At 47.8% G+C, this 17,943-nt stretch overlaps 1 protein-coding gene across 1 annotated transcript in view; it reads left to right on the top strand.

Annotated features, from left to right (window-relative positions):
* KAZN (kazrin, periplakin interacting protein) overlaps positions 1-16,507 on the top strand; it is a 612,234-nt gene extending 595,727 nt beyond the window's left edge. The window contains exons 13-17 of the mRNA XM_067567481.1: positions 187-418; positions 1,368-1,469; positions 3,482-3,648; positions 14,136-14,268; positions 15,638-16,507. Of these exons, the coding sequence (XP_067423582.1) occupies positions 187-418; positions 1,368-1,469; positions 3,482-3,648; positions 14,136-14,268; positions 15,638-15,802 (799 nt within the window). The 3' untranslated portion in view covers positions 15,803-16,507. The remainder of the gene's footprint in view (positions 1-186; positions 419-1,367; positions 1,470-3,481; positions 3,649-14,135; positions 14,269-15,637) is intronic.
* The last annotated feature ends 1,436 nt before the right edge of the window (positions 16,508-17,943 follow it).

The following is a 17,943-nucleotide window of genomic DNA, read 5'->3' on the forward strand; positions in this document are numbered from 1 at the left end:
CACTGGAGATCTCCTGCCAGAATCTAATCCCTTTGCACCATCTCAGTGACACAAAGTGGTTGGAGTGGACCAGAGAATCCAGCCCATAACCTTTGCAAGGTATTTGCATGATTTTTAATACAGGATAACAGATGAATTATGTACCTTGATTACCTTCTTATATCTCCGTCTTCTTACACTCCACAGCTTGTCTAAAGCCTCTGAACTGGATCACCACTGGGTAGCCAAGGCCTGGCTGAATGATATTGGACTGTCTCAATATTCCCAGGCTTTCCAAAATCACCTCATTGATGGAAGGATGCTAAACTCACTGATGAAACGAGACTTGGAGAAGTACCTCAATGTGTCTAAAAAGTTCCACCAGGTCAGCATATTGCTGGGAATAGAGCTGCTTTTTCAAGTCAACTTCAGCAAAGAGGTGAGACGAGAAAGGGTTAAACCAGGAGGTTTGGGTTGCTCCAGTGTACTTAACATCGTGGGTTGAACTATTTGTCTTTCTATCGCAGCATTAGTATTTTACTCCAGGTCAGTGCAGTTCCTCTGAGTGCGCTGCATTCCCAGTTCCTGTCTCTAATACATCAATTACATTAGGGACAGAGCATTCTCATCTCCCATCGGCCTTTTTTATATAAATAGCCGTACCACTCAGCAACCCCAGGGAGTGGAGATTTCAGAGTTCCTCAACTTTGCTGGAGCAGCTCTCACCCCACAAGGCTCATTCGAAACTGAGCCAGGAACAAAATAACCCCTTAGCTTGGGTGAGGAAGGGGAACAGAAGGGCTGCATTGAACTCAAACCCTGTCGTTGTTGGAAGGTTTGGCAATTCTGCAGGTAATGTTAACCCATTTTGCCTCCCCATCAAGTGATTCTTCTTCCTAGGCAGATTGGATGGATGGTCGGTTGGACGGTTTGCAGTACTGTAGCTGTGTCAGTCCCGGGATGTTAGAGACACAAGGTGGGAGATATAATGTCTCTCATTGGACCAACTTCTGGTGGTGAAAGACACGCAGTTTGGAACTTACCCAGGTCCTGAAGAAGAGCTCTGTGTAAGCTGGAAAATTTGTCTCTTTCATTAACAGAAGTTGGTCCAATCAAATATATTACCTCAGCCACCTTCATAATTCAAGAATTGATCCCCCCTTTGAACCATTTCTTATTGGTCTGGGTCTCAAATAATTTACTGAGTTGCTCCCCTCTGACCATCCAAGATCCCAGGGGATGGGACTGCAGGACCCCAGGCAGGCTCTGCAAAGGCAGAAGAGGGTACAGCTGTGATGTTTGTGGAAGAAGTGAGTCTTTAGGAGAGCTGAATAAGGAGAAGGCAGGGCCTTTTCTATTGTCAATAACGTTAACGTCCCGGTGTGTAGGTTCTGCAAGAGCGGAGGGCTCGGTGCACGACACAGAACGTCGATCCTCTTGTCTGGACAAATCAACGGGTGCTCAAGTGGGTGCGAGACATCGATCTGAAGGTAGGACCTGCTTGCAAGGAAACGGCTTGTGGCTTTTGCTGAGACTTGCAGCATGCGTTGCGCTATAGGTTCCTGTCCGGAGCGTTTGGTTCAATCGGCCTTGGTGTCCCATGGAAGGCTGGCAGTTCAGTGGTGAAATTCGGTGCAGGAGGAGAAAAGGAATCACCATGTAGAGACCAGAACGTTCCACTAATCTCTCAAATGTTATTTGTCCTGTCCCCTTTTGTACATATACCAGTATCGCCATCTCTCGCAGCTTTACTGTGTTGTCCCTAAAGCCTCAGCTCCTGGAGCCAAGTGATTATATGAGAATCTCAGCTTGCTTTCTTTATTTTGTATTTTAAATGTAATTTTCTAGCCCTCCTGGTTGCGGAGAAAAGCCTTAAAATGTGAACTGAGTGCACCCTAATGGCTCAGAAACCGGAAGACAAACCAAAATAACCCCACAATTTGTGATTTTTTTTAAGCCAATCTCATGATTTGCCTGAGGCCTGTCTCATGATGTTTGAATGCTTGGGGCTGGCAGTTCTGCTGATGTGCACAGGCTGTGTATGTGAAGGAATAAATGTGTCTTCCTTGCTGAAGGCTACAGCCAGAGAAAAACACCAGTGCCCAAAACCATAGCATATGGTTCCATGACAGACTGTGAAGTTTAACAACACATAGCAGTGCGGGATGACCACAGGAAGTCCCCTTCGGGAGGATGAGTGCTTAGCCAGCTGAACCGCCTCTCCCCACTGCCTTAGGTTGTGCCCCAAAGCACCGTCAGGTCCTGCTGGCAGTGACACATCAGCTGGGATCAGGAAGTTAATGCTCTTCCCAAGGGGTGATGTTGCCTCACATGACCGAGGTTTTCTTGAATGTATATACATAAAAAGTGCTGCGTTGTTCTGCAGTAATTCTCCGGTGCAGAGGGTTTGTGGTTGCAGTATGGTGGACTTGCTGCCTGCGAATGGGGAAGCAGCTGCCCCATAAGTAAAGAGCATCAAGGGGAACTACAGAGTCAACTCGGGCTCTTATTTGGGTGTTGCCCCCCAAACCTCCTCCCAACCACACACAAAACCCTCGCACCCCTGTGTGGCGGCTCTTTCAACTAGCTGGCCCAGCTTGACGTGTAGGTATAGGTGCCACTTCCACTCGGGCTGATCACCCACCCACTTTGCAGTGAGGATGAAGGCTAAACTATTTAAGGGCGGACGCAGTCCTCCAATGTCTTCCCACAATTCCTCCTGTGTGCAGACAAGTTCCCCCAAAATTCCCTGAGAAACTGTAGTGCTAAGAACCATGGGGTGTGCCTAGCGACCTAGCGACACAAACGGATGAGTGCAACACCTGTGAGGACACAGTGACTCAGGTAGGGATTTGCAGTGTGGCTGCTTATGCCCAGGCTTGGCTAACCTGGATGTTCAGACCCAGATGCCAATCACCCGAGTTAACTGTGCAATGAAGACACACCCTGAAGGAGTGGAAAGTGCCCGACAGGCACTAAGAACTTGTTGGGTTTTTACTCTTCATGTAAAACTTGCAAAGAGCACAGAGAAAAAGAAATAATGTCCAGGGAATGTGCCCTGAAATCCCATTGCTAGAGCATGCCAAGTTCTTGTACAGACTGTAAAAACTAAAGGTGGGAATTCACCCCCATGCAGAGAGCTGGCACCAGGGCCCGTGCGCCCCTCGGTGCTCTGAATTTCACCCTGACCGAGGACGTTGAAAAGCTGAACAACTTTACTTCTGCCGTGCGTTGCACTCCCAAAGCGCAGGGCCAAGCGGGGGACAAGAGTGAGTGCTCAGTCTTCAGCACTCAGCTTTCAGGAGGGCATTTGAAGCGTCACCGATAGAAATAGTTAAGCAGCATGGACATGGTTCCAGGGGCCTGGCGGTCATGCAGGATCGAGAAACCCGTCAGGCTCTCTGCTGGCCTAGCAGCTGTGAACAGCATCAGCCATACCAGGGGAGGGGGCAGAGGTGTCCTTTCTTGTCCGCTAAACCTGTGCTCTGGTTGTTGCTTTTAGGAGTATGCAGACAACCTGATGAACAGTGGTGTGCATGGGGCTGTGCTCATGCTGGAGCCCACATTCAATGCAGAAGCCATGGCGACGGCTCTGGGCATCCCTAGCAGCAAGCACATCCTGAGGAGGCACCTAGCAGAGGAGATGAACGCCATCGTGAACCCAGACAAGTGAGGCCCTTTACCGCGCTCACTCACTGGCTCTCCGGGAGGAGGGGGGGAAAATTCCTGCCCCTTCTCATGGACTCACTGGGGATGATGCAGTTCTGCGGGGAACGTGGGGGACAGGATGGTGGGAACACAGTCAGGGAGTCGGCAACCCCCTCTCTGCCATCGTGCTGTTCTCTGCAGATGCAGGGAGGTCTGGAGGGAGGGATGGGACTAAGAGAGGAGATGGAGATAGGGCTAGTGGATCCGGCAATCATCCACAGATCCACCAGTCACTCCTTTTGTCCCTGCACACAGGGGGAACAGCAACGGTGGGGGCTGCTCCAGCTTTCTCATGCAGAAGCAGCTGCAGAGCAGCCTGGGAGCAGATTCCTTGTTAACCCACCAGCATGTAACTCTGGTTGGGCCTGATCCAACGCCCATCAAATGAAAGTCAATGGGATACCTTCCCTTGACTTCCAAGGGCTTTTAGATCAAGCCCATTGTGTGCTGGATGTCTGCGGCCTCAGTAACAAGTCCCACCATCCCCAAATGGAGTCAGTGGCTCCTGGGGACATCCCGGAAGGAATGGTGCGGGAGGGGAGCGTTGCATTTTATTTCTTGCGGTGCAACGAATTTAAGAAGGAGGAATGATGTTAAAAACACGGAGAGGCGGCTGCTGACCTGAGCTCCTGTCAAAAGAACAGACCCGTTCAAAGGGCGGGAATTCTCCAGGCGGCAAAGCCAAGAGGCTTCTGAAATAGAAATTCTCTAAAGAACTAGAATAGCCATAAAGGCGACACACTTCATTCAGACACCAAATGCTAAGTTCTGAGCACCTCCTTTCTACACTTTGCTGGGCGCACCCCGCCCCCAAAGGCTCCCATTCATTTCAGTAGACACTGGATCAGGCCCTATATGCAAATGTCGACCTCGCACTCAAACACAGACCATCATGTGGTCCTTTCCCAGTAGAACAGATGCTCAAGAAGACGTATATATGTGTAGTCAGTCTCCACAGACAGTCATTCTCGAGTACTGTACTAGGGAGGAGGGGAGCTATCTGATAAAGGCATTACCCCTGTGCAAAAAGCCAGCACAAAACTCACTATTTACCATCATACGGCCTATAGACCACTCAAGTCACAATTAAACTCTATGGGTGTAAGTGGGATTTAAATTGGAGTTAAACTCTATGGGTTTAAGTTGGGATGTAAGTTTCAGTGCTGGAGCTCTGCAAAGAGGTGACTTTCACCCTGTGGTGAGTAAGGGGTGATTTTGTCAGCTACATTCACCCCAATATCAATCAACTGATCCTTTATTTTAGCTAAAAATAGCCCAAAAGCAGCCGGGGAGGAGATAACGAAGAATAAGCTAAGCACTGATTTTTGCATGGACTAAAAGAGGGAGTCACCCACCCTTCCCCTGGTTCCTTTTCACTGCTTAACTCTGCTGAGTGCAGCCTACCCAATGGACAGTCTGGGAAAGAAGAGATGGCTTCTGCGCCGAGTCCTGCCCAAGGATATCAGAGGAAACCCTGGAATCCATCATCCTTAAAGGTCTCAAGTGCCTCAGGCTGGCTGACGGTTGAACTGGGGAGAGAGGCAACAGCTATTCCAAACTTCATAGGCAACTGCCCTGCACAGTCTTGGAAAGGAAGCCTGGATTCTGTCCTCGCACAAGTGAATTCTGAAAGCAGAGTGAATGACGGGGGTTCCCAAGGATGAAGCAGGGACAGATACGGCATTGCCCAGAGGCATCAGGATGTAAGCACCTGTGCAGATGTATTGCTGTTACTCAACCCAATGTTTCTGTCATGCCATGGGCAAGCCAGTGGACTCCAGGATTACCTGGTACCTCTCATGTTTGGCAGCACTGAAGTTATTTATTCTCTACAGTGTTCAGTACCATCCCAGCTGAAATATCACCTTGGGGATAATTCTGAGAATCTGCTTTTCTATGTTTCCACCCCAGCAACAGGAGGAATTGTCCAAAGCAGAGTGTTGGAGTCAGGCAGTCAGTGTGGACTTGACAGGAGGGAAATACATGGTGGAGTTTGGTAAATGTAAGGAATAGGTTATCCTTTTGGCTGATAAGGATTCATCACCATTGGGAGCTGAACTCACTGTGTGCTGTTCTTTTAATTTAGTTTATTTAACATTTGCCTAATATTAAAATCGTAATGAAGCTGCCTGTGCTATTTCCAAACAATCTTGTTACTGTATCTTGGCAATGTGTACATTTGTCATGTTTCGGAAATGCATAAAAAAAACATAGGCAAGGAGTGTGTTCCAGTAGTGACAGCATGAGAAATGGGAGTCAGGACTCTTGGGTTCTACTCTTGCTCTGCCACCGACTCACTCTGTGGCCTTGGGCAAGTCATTTAACCTGTCTGTGCCTCAGTTTACTCATCTGTAAAGTGGACATAATGATACTTACCTACCTCACAGGAGCATTAATGTTTGTAATTTGCTTTGAGATACACATGTGACCATGCAAAATATCATTATAGTATGTATATCTCTACAAATATTAAATATTTAAATAAATCCTCAGGACAGTTTGTGGCTTTTAGGACACTTGGTCTGAGGAGGCCTCTGAGCAGAAGAATATGTGTTTTGATGGCCCACCCGTTGAACATAGTGCTCTCAATTCATCTCTCTGCTGTGCGGGCTCCTTATTTGCTGTCATTCAGCTGCTCTCGGGCTGGGAACTCTGTGGAATGTAAAAAGACAAATCACAGAAGCTCCTTCAACTTTCTATGGGGAAAGTCCTCTTCCCCAATGGACATTCCAGTGGGTTCCATTAGAATCCTCCAGTTGGTCTCCACTGGTTTTTACTGGTCTCTGTTGATTTGTACTGACTTCTTTTGTTTTCTGGTATAGATTCATAGATTCCAAGGGTAGAAGGAGCCATTGTGATCATCAGATCGGACCTCCTGTATAACACAGGGTTATAGAACTTCCCCAGGTGATTTCCTTGATCGTATCTTTTAGAAAAACATCCAATTAGAAGTCCAATAGAACCAGCAACGAGTACACTGCTCTGTTCCCACACCTACTTGCCAACTGGAAGCAGAAGAAATCTCCCCACCCCATATCTCCTTAAAAAACCATTTAATTACTTAGGATCTTTTACCCAGCCAGTAATACCCTAGCATCGTGCCAGAGGGAGATAGCAGGAAATATTTCCAAGAAGAAATTTGGGCCTCTGATCAGTGTAGCAGATGAACTTACATCCACTGGCCATAAGTGTCATAAAGCACAATGGCTTAGGGCACCACGCTGTGGCTTCAGTTAAAATCCAGACTGAGGCCTGAATGTGAAAAATGCTTGTGATGGTCTTAACTTAGTCAGTCCTTCTGTGCTATCACAAAGCGACCATGCAGCGTGTCATGACTGGAAGCGTCAGTTTGTGGCTCCACTTATGGCTGAGTGAATAATGGATTTTTCGGTTTGTTGGCAATTTCGAAAAGTCGGGCAAGAATTGTTTCGGGTTGGACCAAAAGCTAAAATGTTCAAAATTGCCATTGGTGGCCCACCTGCCATTGGGCAAAGCTAGAGATTGGTCGTCTCCACAGTCAGAATTTAAATAACTACGAATGAAACAAACCCCTTTGGGTCAAATTCTGCCCTCAAATGACAATATGTGCAAACCCAATGGAGTGTATGTGAGGCTTTCCCGCTGTAAATCAGGAAATCTCTTTGTGATGATGGCTCACATTGGGTCGTCAACAAGGATTTCACTCTTGACCTCATACTAAATGCATGAACCTCTACTGCTTGACCTAAAGGACTAAATCCCCTTAGTTGGTAGCCCATTAACCTCTTATGTGGACCAGCCACTAGAGGGGAACAAAGTGTCATACGGTGGTGACGTGGGTTGGATCTTCAGCGGTATAACCGTGAGTCACCAGATTACCGATGTATATAAAATACAGAGCTCTTTTCTGTCTGGGATACTGCCAACTAAGGAGAGGAGATCCCTACATCACGAGCTCTCTCTGACAGCAACTAGATGGACCTCACCTAGGTAAGGTGCTACCTTCTATAGTAACCCAGTGCTGTACAGCAGGCTAGCACAAGGTCTTTGCACAACGTTAGTCCTATACTGAGGATGTAAGTGGTGCATAGGGCTGGTCTGCATAGGAGTGAATTTCATGCCGAGTGAGGCTGAATCTTTCCCAGTTTCTAATCTGTGGAACTGTTTGCTGTGCTCCAGAGAACCTTGCTATGACATTTGAGCTGCAGTAGGCATACCGTGTCTGAGATCCGTATCCAAACAAGGTTTCCTCGGTGTTTTATCATAGCTGACAACTTACCCCCCCACTGCTTTCGCTCTCCCTCCAGCCTACGCCATCGCTAGCCATCTGTTCCTAATTCTGCAAAGCTACATTAAACTTCTGTTCAACTCTTTCAAATTTCCTGTCTCTAGGATACCACTTCAGTTCTTATCTTACAGCCCCAGTGGGTTAAAGCCTCGGATTTCATTTTCCAAAGCTCTCTGCTTCCTTGATTGTCTGGCTTTGGTTTCGAGATCTCACCATCAAGCACAGAAAAGCCCTTAGGAAAAGTTAGGAAAGTTTCCTCGATCACATCCAGAATGTGGTGATGGCAGTGAGAGTGTTATCATTCTTCTTCAGCCAAGCTCCAGTTCTGAAAGTCAGAAATGTGTCCAGAGCAAGACAAAACATGGAACAGCTCGTACCCTACTGTGGAAACACCAATGGAAGGCCCAAGAAACCTCCATGGGGGTGACAGATGGGGGGGCCTACTGATGGGGCAAAGAGGGCAGCTCCTGGACTCCGAAACAGAACCACTAATCCCTGCCGCTCTGGTACCTCTCTTCTGTCCAGCAGAGAGGCCTCAGGACTACACAGTAGCAACCAGAGAAGATTGCCAGCAGGAGGTCATGCTACTTCATGGAAATCCAGTGAGGTCGGCAGGGCCGTTCCCATGATCCCAAATCCAATGCAGTGCTGGTGAAGGAGGCTCCCGTGGGGCACCAGGAAAGCTGCTGGATCTTTAGTTAATATCGAACCCTTTGAACATGTAGACAGCTACGCTGTATTGTGACTGATTGTGATATCAGCTCCCTCCACTCTGGGAAGCAGAGAGATAGATGGGGGCCTGGGTCACTTCAGCATCTGAGATTTCAGTCTGACAGTTCCAACCTGTGGCTTCCCCAGAGGCTGTAGGCCTGCCCCTGTACATCCATAGTCTGCCTGTGGTGTTCACTTTACATGCGTTACAGTTGCCATGGTAGCCAGAACTTTGTTTCCTGACTTTTCTGTGTTTGACACCTCCACCAAATGTTGTGTTAACATTGTTGTTATCCTGGTTTTAGGTGAAAACACAATCCCTTAATAAGTGGCTTAACTGACCAACCTTCCACAAAGTATAAAAGAAAACAATCCACGTTGCCTCCTAGCAGTTTGCTGGTGAACTCTTTGTAAGCTGATGATAACCCGTCAGTTCTGTGGGAACATTGCTCCCACTTTGCTACCCCCTGGCAAACCTCACGTGAACTTTCGCTCCGTGAACGCAGTTTGAAAGCAGAGGCACATCATTAAAAAATGATCCTTTGCTAAGGAAAGAAGCCAGGCGGTCAGGTTTACCTAATTAGTTTGCAAGAGATGGTGCAAAGGTTCTAAAAATCTCTCTCCCTAGCTACGGGGACCAACCTTCACTTCAAATGAATTCAAAGCTGGACAAGGCTTATTGGCTATGAAGTGCTTTACTTTCACACTGGCTTCCAAGGAGTATATGCAACAATTCAGACAGAGATTAGGCAGCTCTCGGTTTTCATGTTGAACTCATGCAAGCTGTGGGAGGACAGCTGCAATGTCAGTTTCCTAGCACAGGGGATCAACTTTTTCTAATCTTGTACATCTGTAGCAGTTTTCCAGACAACGACCTTAACTGTACCCGCCAATGGCAAACCAATGGATCTTCTCATCTTCTCACTATGCTCCGGCCCCTAGTCATGTGATTGCAAGTCTAGGGTTCAGAGTAACCCAAGTTCCATTGGGGCGTAGAGCAGAGATGACCCATACCTGCCAATATCGGGGGACAGAGTGAGGGCAGTGGCTTCAGCAGATATTACTGAGCATGCTCAGTACAAGTCAAGCAGCAACCCTGGGGAAGAGGGCGCATGACCCCGCATGCCCCACCCCCCATGCGTCACCTCTGGTGTAGAGAAGGGGAGCAGCCTCACACTGAGATCCAATAGAGAGACTCATTCTACCCATCCGTGCTTAGGTAATACGATTGGTGACATGTAAACTATCGAGTATCTAGATGCCTGGCTGGTGGGTCTTGCTCAGATGCTCAGGGTTCCCTGATCACCAGATTTGGGGTCGTGAAGGAGTTTTCCCCAGGTCAGATGGGTAGGGATCTTGGGGTGTTTTTTCTGGGGTATGGTTCACCTGCTGAGATCATCTGGGCATCTCTCACCTAATCAATTCCCTGCCATTGTAGGGGCCTCAGACTTTGGCAACATCTTGGTCTCTCCTGTTTCCTGTCTGGCTCCTGACAACTGAAACGCTTTAATCTAATGTAATTGGGCTTAGTATAGCGATATCTGAGTGAAATGTAATGGTCAGTGAGATATGGTTTGGGATTATAATCCTAGTGTGAAATTCTCCAGTGTGCTCTTGTGTAACCCATATTATGTGCCCCCTCTGTGCCTAATTCACACAGGATATGAGTCTCTTATAGCCTCTGCTACAGAATCTGTCTCTTGTGCTCAAACTGTAGAGATTTATGCTTTCAGTGCTAGGCATCTGTGCTTATCAATACCTGTTGTTGGCCAAGATGGTGACCATCACATCCGGATCGGATAATGCTCTGTTTTAAGTGAGAGTTACGTGGTACATAAGCCGTTGTGCTGGCCTTCCACACAGGGAATGCATTTCACTCCTATTGATTTGCAGATGGAAGAAGCTGAGTGAGTGCTGCTACCAATGGATGAAATGCTGATAAATGCACAGGCGGCAAGTTCTGATGCACTACTGAAAGTTCTGCTCACTGTGGAGACTCCCCAAAGGGTGGGTCTGTCCCATCAGTCTTTGCACAGCGCTCACTCTGACATCAAATGATTGGAGATTGAGGCTAGAATACAGTCAGCTGTTGTGACGGTAGCTGAATTATGTAAACCCAAATCTAATCTAGCTAAGCATTATTAGTGTGCTCGTGGCGGTAGCGCTTTGGGGAGTTCTGAGTCAGTTGGGAAGCAAATGTCGCCCTTCATCCAATCATTTTAGCTGTATATAGCTTTTGTTCATAAGGAGAAACCCCTGTTTGGCGGTCTGTTAGATGGTATCAACTGTCTTTTTCGAGATGAAAAAGAGACAAAGTCAGCCCAGGGGGTCTGGAGCTGCTATTGTTGCTGTTGGTGAAGTCCAATCCTGTTTTCTTTAAGACAGAACACACACGCACACAAAGGGAGAGAGAAGAACAGCTACAATAGAAAACACAGCTTCTGTTTCTGGTGCTGACTTTCACTTGCAGCTTGGCTGCTGGAGAAATGCAGGCACTGCACAAGGTCTTACCAGCTACTCCGAGCCTGGCAAACTTCTTCCAGCCCCAGGCTGTTTAAGGCACTGCCGTTAGCTTGTCTCTCTGGTCACAGGCTTACAGCAGTCTTGCAAAGATGGCGTTGTCTTGGCCAGCAGAGCTGGAGTATTTTTAGAAAGAAGACAGAAGGAGGGAGATAAAGAAGAGGAGAATTAAGGCAAGGAAGGAAAATTACACATGAAGGAGGAAATGAAAGCAGGAACCAAAGTCTCCCATGCCAGCCATCTTTCGGAAAGGAGCTGAAGCTGGGGCAGCTGGTAAGATCATTGGTTCCCTCTCTCCGGCCTGGTCTGGTCAGGATGGCTCTCAGGATCAAGATGATGAAGGCCCAATAGTGTCACAGTGGATATTGGGGTCCCATGCGATGGGCAGGGTGGCAGCCATTATGGTGCAGCTCACTCCTGGCAGTCCATGCATTTCTCTTCCCCAGCTCCCATGGAGTGACCTCCAGAGCAGCAGCTTCATCCCATTAACATTCACCAACTGAAATATACGGCAGCGATTTCCAACCTGAACATTTCCTCCCATCTCTGGAATCTTTTGGCTCATTGTCACGCCACCCTGTGACTTTACCAGGAGCCTTGCAGACCTCTCAGCACAGTTCTTGCAGCTAAACAATTCAATTAGTATCAGTCTGTTTATCTCCTTTTTTTGCTGACTTTCATAAACAACTTGGTATAACAGTCTGAGCTGGACTTCTGTTACCTTGGACAGCTTAGAGTAGAGGCCTCTGCACAGCACATACGGCACTCATTCACTGCATGGGACTTCTGTCAACACAAGCAAGACTTATTCAAACCAAGTATCCAGAAATTCTCCTGTACATTTCCAGTTCAGGCAGTGAAACTGAAGCTTCTGCCGGCCTGCCTGTACAGATGGCTCTGGTTAGTTTGCTCACCCAAAACAGATGGTTCACGTTGCAAATATTATGCTTTTGTTTGCACACATGTACACTCACACACACCCTAAAAGCCAAGGCAAACTGGGAGCCCTAGAGTGTCTGAGCTGTCAATACTATACAAATAATTAGAGGTGTTGGACAACTTCGTTCTGGGGATGTCGGCACCGTACATTGCCGAACCCATCCAATAGAAAGGGATGTTTCTGCCCGTCCTGATTACCGACTGCTCTGTTACTGTCAAGATGAGAAGCAGCAGCCAGAACAGCAAAGACACAGCCCCACTCGCCTGGCATCAAAACCAGCTGCCCAAAGACACCAGGGTGGCTCACGGCATTGCTAATGAGCTGGGGAGGATTTCACTGCTGGCTCAGCTGTTCAAATCCAACACGTCAGGAGTGACTTTAAAAAGGCAATAATCTAATCATGGGCCTTTGGAGTCCTACAGAGAATAAGTGGGGTTTTTTTGGTCCACCATCCCAACTGCTAGTACAGGCAGAGAGGTCAAGGCTGGAATGTGTACAGAAAATGTCTCCACCCTCATTTCCAGAGATGGACCCTTCAGGTCAGGCTAGAGGGGCAGTGAGAGGAAGCTGACTCTATACGCCTGCCACCAGGCTATCCCTGGTGCGGGATGAGGCAGGATATCAGATGACCAGGGTGGTGGCCAAGCGGGAGCCAGGGGGCGTCGTCCTGAATCCCTTTCTCCCATTAGAGGAATCAGGAGTTGTCAGACCTGGTTTCTCCCTCCTGCAGAGAGGGAATAACAGCAGCATGCCAGCCAGTGATGGAGAGATAATAAGGGGCCAGCAGCAGGAGAAGGAGGAGGTAAGTCTGGTGAGATAAAAGAGTTGCTTCCCAGGTAGTTGTGTAAAATCACAGTACGTGCATGGACAACGGGAAGGCTGAGGATGTATGAGACTGGAGCCTATCTCACTGCTGGCCAGCGGAGATTGTCTGGGGCCCAGGCAGCAATTGTGAGATCAGATGATGAAAAGAGGAATGTCCGTGAAGGCACAAAAGTGAGGCAGGTGTAGGTGCAGGCCCTGACTCGGACCCTGTGTCCCTCGAGCCATTGGAGGAGCAGTAAAAAGATTTCCTTGAGCCACAGTCTCACCACCACATAACACGGCAGGGCGGGAAGAATTCGTGGCTGCATGGGGAGCTATGGCAACGGGCGGAATGGATGCTGGGGGGTAGGAAGGCAAAGTGTCGATTGATGGGAAGGCAAATTGAAACTGACTGGATGACGGCACGGAGCAGGTGCCACGAACTGTGAGTAATGGTGAGGACTGGGCTATATCATGGCACAAAAGGATCGCAGATGGCCCTTCTACTCATGGATGGCACAGGAGAGGGGATGAATTAACCCCCCCAAGAAAAGCAATCCTGGAATCAAGCCAAAGCAATTTCTCCTTTGGAATAGAGCTTCTAGTGCCACAGCAGGGTCAGCTGTACGGACCAGCACATCCATCTGCTTTCTGTTGCAATCTGCTCTCCCCTTGCTCTCTCCCTAGTGCAATGATCTATTTTCTGGCCAAGCCAGTTTAGGGCTAAGGTCCAATTTGGGTTCTCTTATCACACACCCATCACCATATTCACTAGGTTGGTTGAAAGTTTTGTTTTGGGCCTGACTCTGGCTTGCGATGGTGGCTCCTGAGACTGTTGGCCAATCACCAGGACCTGATGAGAGGAAGGCAAAAGTGCCACTTGGCATCGCTATACAGAGAGAAAAGGGGGAGGGGGCAGATTCTTTCTTGATCCCTACGGCCATCGCAATACACTTGGCAGACTGAGATTACATTAGTTCTGCCCTGGCATGTACGTTATAACTGAGCCTCAGTTATTGGCTGTCAGGGATGCATGTTATAACTGGTCATCAGATGATCCGGTCCTTTTAACATATCCAGCCACCACTTGTTTGGTTTGGGGGTGGGGGGTTTCCCCCCAACCTGGAACAGTTTGGGAACGCGGGTCTTTCACTGACTGACTCCACATAAAAACTGCTGCAAGATGAGTGCCTGTTCATTGCTCAGCCCTACAGGTGTGCTAAAGAGCGAGCGCTATGGGACACTGACTCTCATCAAACAGGGTTCGTTAAGGCGATCCTCCAGCGCTTCCAGGCAGAACAAGGAGGAGGGGAACAGCTTAAAATGCAAAGCCAGCAGGGTAAGTCTGTGGCTAGTGGGGCAGCAAACATGACCCTATGGCCAGAATCGGGTACTAAACGCTATTGAAAAATCTAGGCCTGAGCTGTTTTGAAAATATGACTTGATTACTGCTTCCTCTGGAGCGGATCTCTTTTTTTCCTGCTGTCCTCCCTCTGAGGTTCTATCTGTCGACTTTTACGGTCCCGTCATCACAGCCTATGGAAGTGGTATAGAGATCAATAAAAAACAGAGCAGGCTAGAAGCCTCTAGACTGTTCTAGTAAACCCCTCTGCAGTTTTTCCCACTGATGCTGAGAACTGTTATCAACTGGGTGTGTGAGTAAGGGCGTTAAGCAGCACAGTGCAAGGTGGGTGACTATAAATCAGTGGTTCTCAACCTGTTTACCATTGTGGGCCACGTTTGCACTCTCTGTGGGTTATGTGGGCTGCATCCACACGATGTATATACTGTCTGTATGACACTGAGGATATCACATGAGCTGCTGCTGTGTGCTGATTGGGCCACAGGTTGAGAACCACAACTATAAATCATGTTCTTTAAGGTAATGAAATTGCACTGCAAGGCCTCTTTGTGTCCAGGGAAACTTGGCATTTTTAAGCCTGGAATTTATGTGATGAGAAGCTCAGTAACAAGCCAATTATAACTTGCACAGGATGGACCATTTAAATATCGAGTCCAAATTACTCCCATCTCTCAGCTGGAAATGACTGATTCTCTGCTTTGAGTTGTCATTTCATCTCCATGATAATTGGGGATGTAAATAACCAGAAGAGGCATGGGTCAGCTAATGTACTAATTAATTGCATTCATTTTAAAATTAGCGCTATATATATAATCTTAGAGATACTCTAAAATAGTCTTAGAAATACTTAGAAATACTGTTATACACATAGGTGCTGGGCTGGCAGTCCAGTGCAGTGGATCCAAAGGGTCAAAGCTTTCACTTGAGATATCAAGGGAGCACTGGGGTAGCAGTAGGTTCATCATCTTATGTTGCTTTCTAGCAACCCTTGCTGGCCAATATCATCAACTCCATAGACTGGCGTGGGCCAGCCTCGGGTTTTTAATTGTAGTGTAGACGTACCTGCATTTTCCAGATTGAATTTCCAGCGCTGGCAATTAGAAAAACAAACTTTTCATTTATATACTGAGCAAATTTGGATCTGGAAGCTCTTGTAATATGGAGCTCTGTGGCAGTGACATCTTTACCATCATACTTCTGACTGTAAGTGGATGAGGTTTGGGTCAGTTCTTGATTAAACAGATCTAGTTCCCCCCCCCCACCCCCAACATGACACTATCAGGCATCCTGCCTCTTTTTCCCCCATGACAATATTATCCTTACACTCCTCTGATTTCATTTGCAGCTTCCACTGGGGAAAATCGGAAGGGGATTCAGCGGAAAGGACATTGATTTCCATGATGACTATGGATCTCTCAAAAATGAAGAGTGCTGTGAGGATATGAAGCTAAGTAGGCCAGAGCAGAGCCGCTTGGACCGCTGTGGCAGCCTGGAAGTCACCAATGTGTGATGATCTGAATTATTCAGGCAAGACAGGACGCACTGAAATCAACGGTGACACTGGCCAGCAAATGGGAAAGAAATCTGAAGAGAATGAACAGAACGCACACTTTCTCTGGTTGTCCATATTGTAGCTATTGCTAGAGGAAACTATTCAAACCTAACGTGGCGGCATGTCTTTGTTTAACGTATCTGTATTGTGTTAATGCTCAGGGGCCGAGATAAATCCAGTACGATTCCCTATAGCAAGCATTCCAGAAAACGTTCAGAGATGAATCCAAGCCCTCTGTGAAATGGTAGTGATGACCAGTCAATGACCTGACTGGTCCAGTTCTTCTCTCTGAGTGGGCCCCCCACAGATACACAGCGCTCTCCTGGGATGACGGGGACTGCCAGCTTGAACAGGGCAGTTAAGACCAGCCCCAGTGAGATTGCTGCCACTGGTGATGGCCAGCATCAGCCCCTCGGGTTTGTCCATTGCTTTGATCGGAGAGGAAGGACAGAAAGGGAGAGGAAACCCAAGGAGATGAAGAAATTAGGTGAATAAAAACAGCACGTGCTTTGGAACGGGGTGAGGTGACTGGAAGGATCTGGCCCATTGGGGCACCCTCAGAGCTGTCCCTGGTGAACAGCTGCTGGGAGTGCTGAGGCCCAGTGCCCATTGTGCTCGGTGGGGGTGAGGCTGCTCAACACCCCCCACTTGGACCTGGACAGATCAGGCCCTTTCATTGTTCTCCAGTGCACAGATCCCACGGTGAGCCGTGCTTTGGAAACACCATGGACCCATTAGGCAGCAATGTCAGGCGGGGCAGTACTTAAGTCATTTCAGCATTGTGCGGCTAGAGATTAAACACCTGACTCACCTCTGAGCCTCTGGGGCGCTCCCCGCTTCCAAAATCGACAGATAGCATCTGTAGGAGCAGCCCTGAGGTCCCATGTGATTTCACAAACCTGGGCAAGCTTAGTGCACGCCTGGGTAGGAAACCTGCTAGGAAGTTGCTGCTGCTACCAGAAGCGATGCTGGCAATTCCACAGGTGACATTCTTCCCTGGCAGTCAGTCCTGAGCCAATGCCCTGGCGTGGCGTTAGGGAGCATGTGCTGTTGGAAGTGTCCTCTCTAAGATTAAACATGCTGCAAAGATGAAGAGATCCCACTGAAGAGCTGAGAGAGTTTTTTCCAAAGCTAAGGAGAGCATTGGCCCCGGTATCTTGGCCAAATTCAAACCTGGGCACATACATTCTGCCTCGCTTCTTACAAGAGTTCTCTTCCCTCCCAACGAATGATTGTTTAGCGTGTCTGGCACAGGATGGCTGCTGTCTTCCTCCTCGGAGGTGGATGCATTTCAGCTTTGGCTGCGCAGACCCTTCGCTGCAGTTTCTAAAGCACTTTGGGGACTTTCTGGATGAATGGGGCTGTATTATTATAGGCGTGGTCTTCCCGTGGTACAATTATTGCTATACATTCCTGAGTTTCAAGGACGCTTTAGTTTACTTATGAGAAAGAAGTTACGGGAGCTAATCAGGGCTCTGGGTTCTAAGTAAATGTTTTCTTTTGGTGAAGCATATTGTCAGGCAGGCAGCCGTTGGGTTTGTTTTATTCCGAGATCATCATTATGCAGAATGACCTCGCTCCTCAGCTCTGCCAGTTTCCACCGTCTGAGGATCTGGCCCAGTACAGTCAAGTGGCTCACTAAGGGCTCCATGAAAGAGGAAAGATCAATTTTTACACTTTTGAGGCCACAGTGTAGATGTCAGACAAGTCCTTTGGAAAACTGAGATGAAGAGATTTCCTGGGAAGACAGGTTCATTAGCATGAATGGCAAACAATGAAGGGGGGGGAGAAGAATCAGGAAAGCAGAACGTGAAACTTAAATCTCTGAGTGGATCGGAGCGTCACTTATGCACGTATTTTCTGCTTAACACTTTTCCTCTCAAGTATTTAGGAAAAGGAATTTTAAATCTACTGGGCCAAATTCCGATCTCATTTACAGACAGGTAGCTCTCTAGTCATGGGTGCCTGGCACCAAGGTTGCCAACCTTGCATTTTAGTTTTTACTGACATGAAGATCTGAAGTTGATTTTTTTTTACTGACATGTTAAACTTTTCACTGACATCACTAAAAATACCATAAACAATACAGTAATGTCACA

The sequence above is a fragment of the Emydura macquarii genome, unplaced genomic scaffold (genome assembly GCF_026122565.2).
Source record: "Emydura macquarii macquarii isolate MOO-44397 ecotype Brisbane River unplaced genomic scaffold, CSIRO-AGI_Emac_v2 contig_2768, whole genome shotgun sequence".
Taxonomy (NCBI): domain Eukaryota; kingdom Metazoa; phylum Chordata; order Testudines; family Chelidae; genus Emydura; species Emydura macquarii.